Source organism: Malurus melanocephalus, unplaced genomic scaffold, assembly GCF_030028575.1.
Source record: "Malurus melanocephalus ecotype Western Australia unplaced genomic scaffold, MMel_1.1 scaffold_230, whole genome shotgun sequence".
NCBI classification, from domain to species: domain Eukaryota; kingdom Metazoa; phylum Chordata; class Aves; order Passeriformes; family Maluridae; genus Malurus; species Malurus melanocephalus.
The window spans coordinates 96,434-97,531 of record NW_026623462.1 but is presented as its reverse complement, the minus strand read 5'-3'; the positions used below and the strand labels follow the sequence as shown (position 1 = coordinate 97,531).

General features: G+C 62.9%; 1 protein-coding gene across 1 annotated transcript in view; it reads left to right on the top strand.

Moving 5' to 3' along the window:
- The first annotated feature begins 751 nt into the window (after nt 1–751).
- Nucleotides 752–1,098, top strand: part of MEGF9 (multiple EGF like domains 9) — a 48,377-nt gene continuing 48,030 nt past the window's right edge. Inside the window, exon 1 of the mRNA XM_057374610.1 lies at nt 752–895. Within this exon, the coding sequence (XP_057230593.1) occupies nt 752–895 (144 nt within the window). The remainder of the gene's footprint in view (nt 896–1,098) is intronic.

Below are 1,098 nucleotides of genomic sequence, written 5' to 3'. Positions count from 1 at the left end.
AGGGAATGGGTRTGGGGGAAGAGCAGTGAGTGATTGCAGAATAATTACCCCACAGCAGCTATGCCGGGCAATGTTTCCCTTGCAGGCAACTCCTAAATATTGCGCTAGAGAAGGACTGGCAGCCTGGATCATGCGAAGGGTGAAGGCGGGGCTGTCTCATCCCAAAGGACACTTGTCAGCACCCATCGGCTCCTGCAGGAATCAGAGATGATGCAAACACTCACCGGGCAGTGCCACAMACCTGCGGGCAGGGCCGGGCAGCCAAGAGCCACCCAGCTCCCAGTGCCCTGCACCTTCCCGCAGCGGGCTGTGCAGGGATGCTGCTGCTGCTGCTGCCCCAGGGCTCTGTCCGGCCCTCCCGGCTCCTCCGGCACATCCCAGCGCGCTCCCACGTGCCTTTGTGTTGGTCAGAGCGGCGTTTTTCCACCGCGCGGGGCTGGCAGCGCATTCCTGTCTTGCTTCACCACGCGTGAACCGGCGATCACCCAGTTGGGTCCCGTGAATAATTAATATCTGTGTCACTGTGCTTCCTCCCCCCGCGGCGCTGCCGATCGCTCCTCCGGGACGGGCGGTTCGGCCAAGGTCACTGCCGGTGCCAGCCCCAGCAGGACCGCGGGCGGGGGGCAGCCTGGGGGTCCCCCAGGTGTCATTGTCCTTATGGCTGCTTCCMGCATCCCTGCTGGGTGGGGAACGGCTCCAGCCGCGGGAGAGGAGCGGCACAAAGGGGAGCGGCATCTCTGCAGGCCCGGCGATGGGGGAGGCGACAGGGGGACACGGATGCAGGTGGCTGCCGGGGAGGTCGTGCCGAGGGGCGGTGACCCCCCTCGACCTGCTGCACCCCTCCAGAGACCTGCAGCGGGGGTGGTCCTTTCTGACAACCCGCTTTGTGTCCCGGGTTGYGCGACTCCCGGCGCCTTCCCCGTTGTTTCCCAAAACTGAGGCCGGGGAGGATGGGGAAAATGAATTTTTTTTTAATAMAATTTTTAAAAATAACAAAAATTTTAAAACGCAACCCCCTGCATTTTGACGAACCGAGCACAGACAGACACGCAGCCGTAAGAAAGGCAGCCTCGCGTCCGCCCGCCGCCGCTGCCGGGG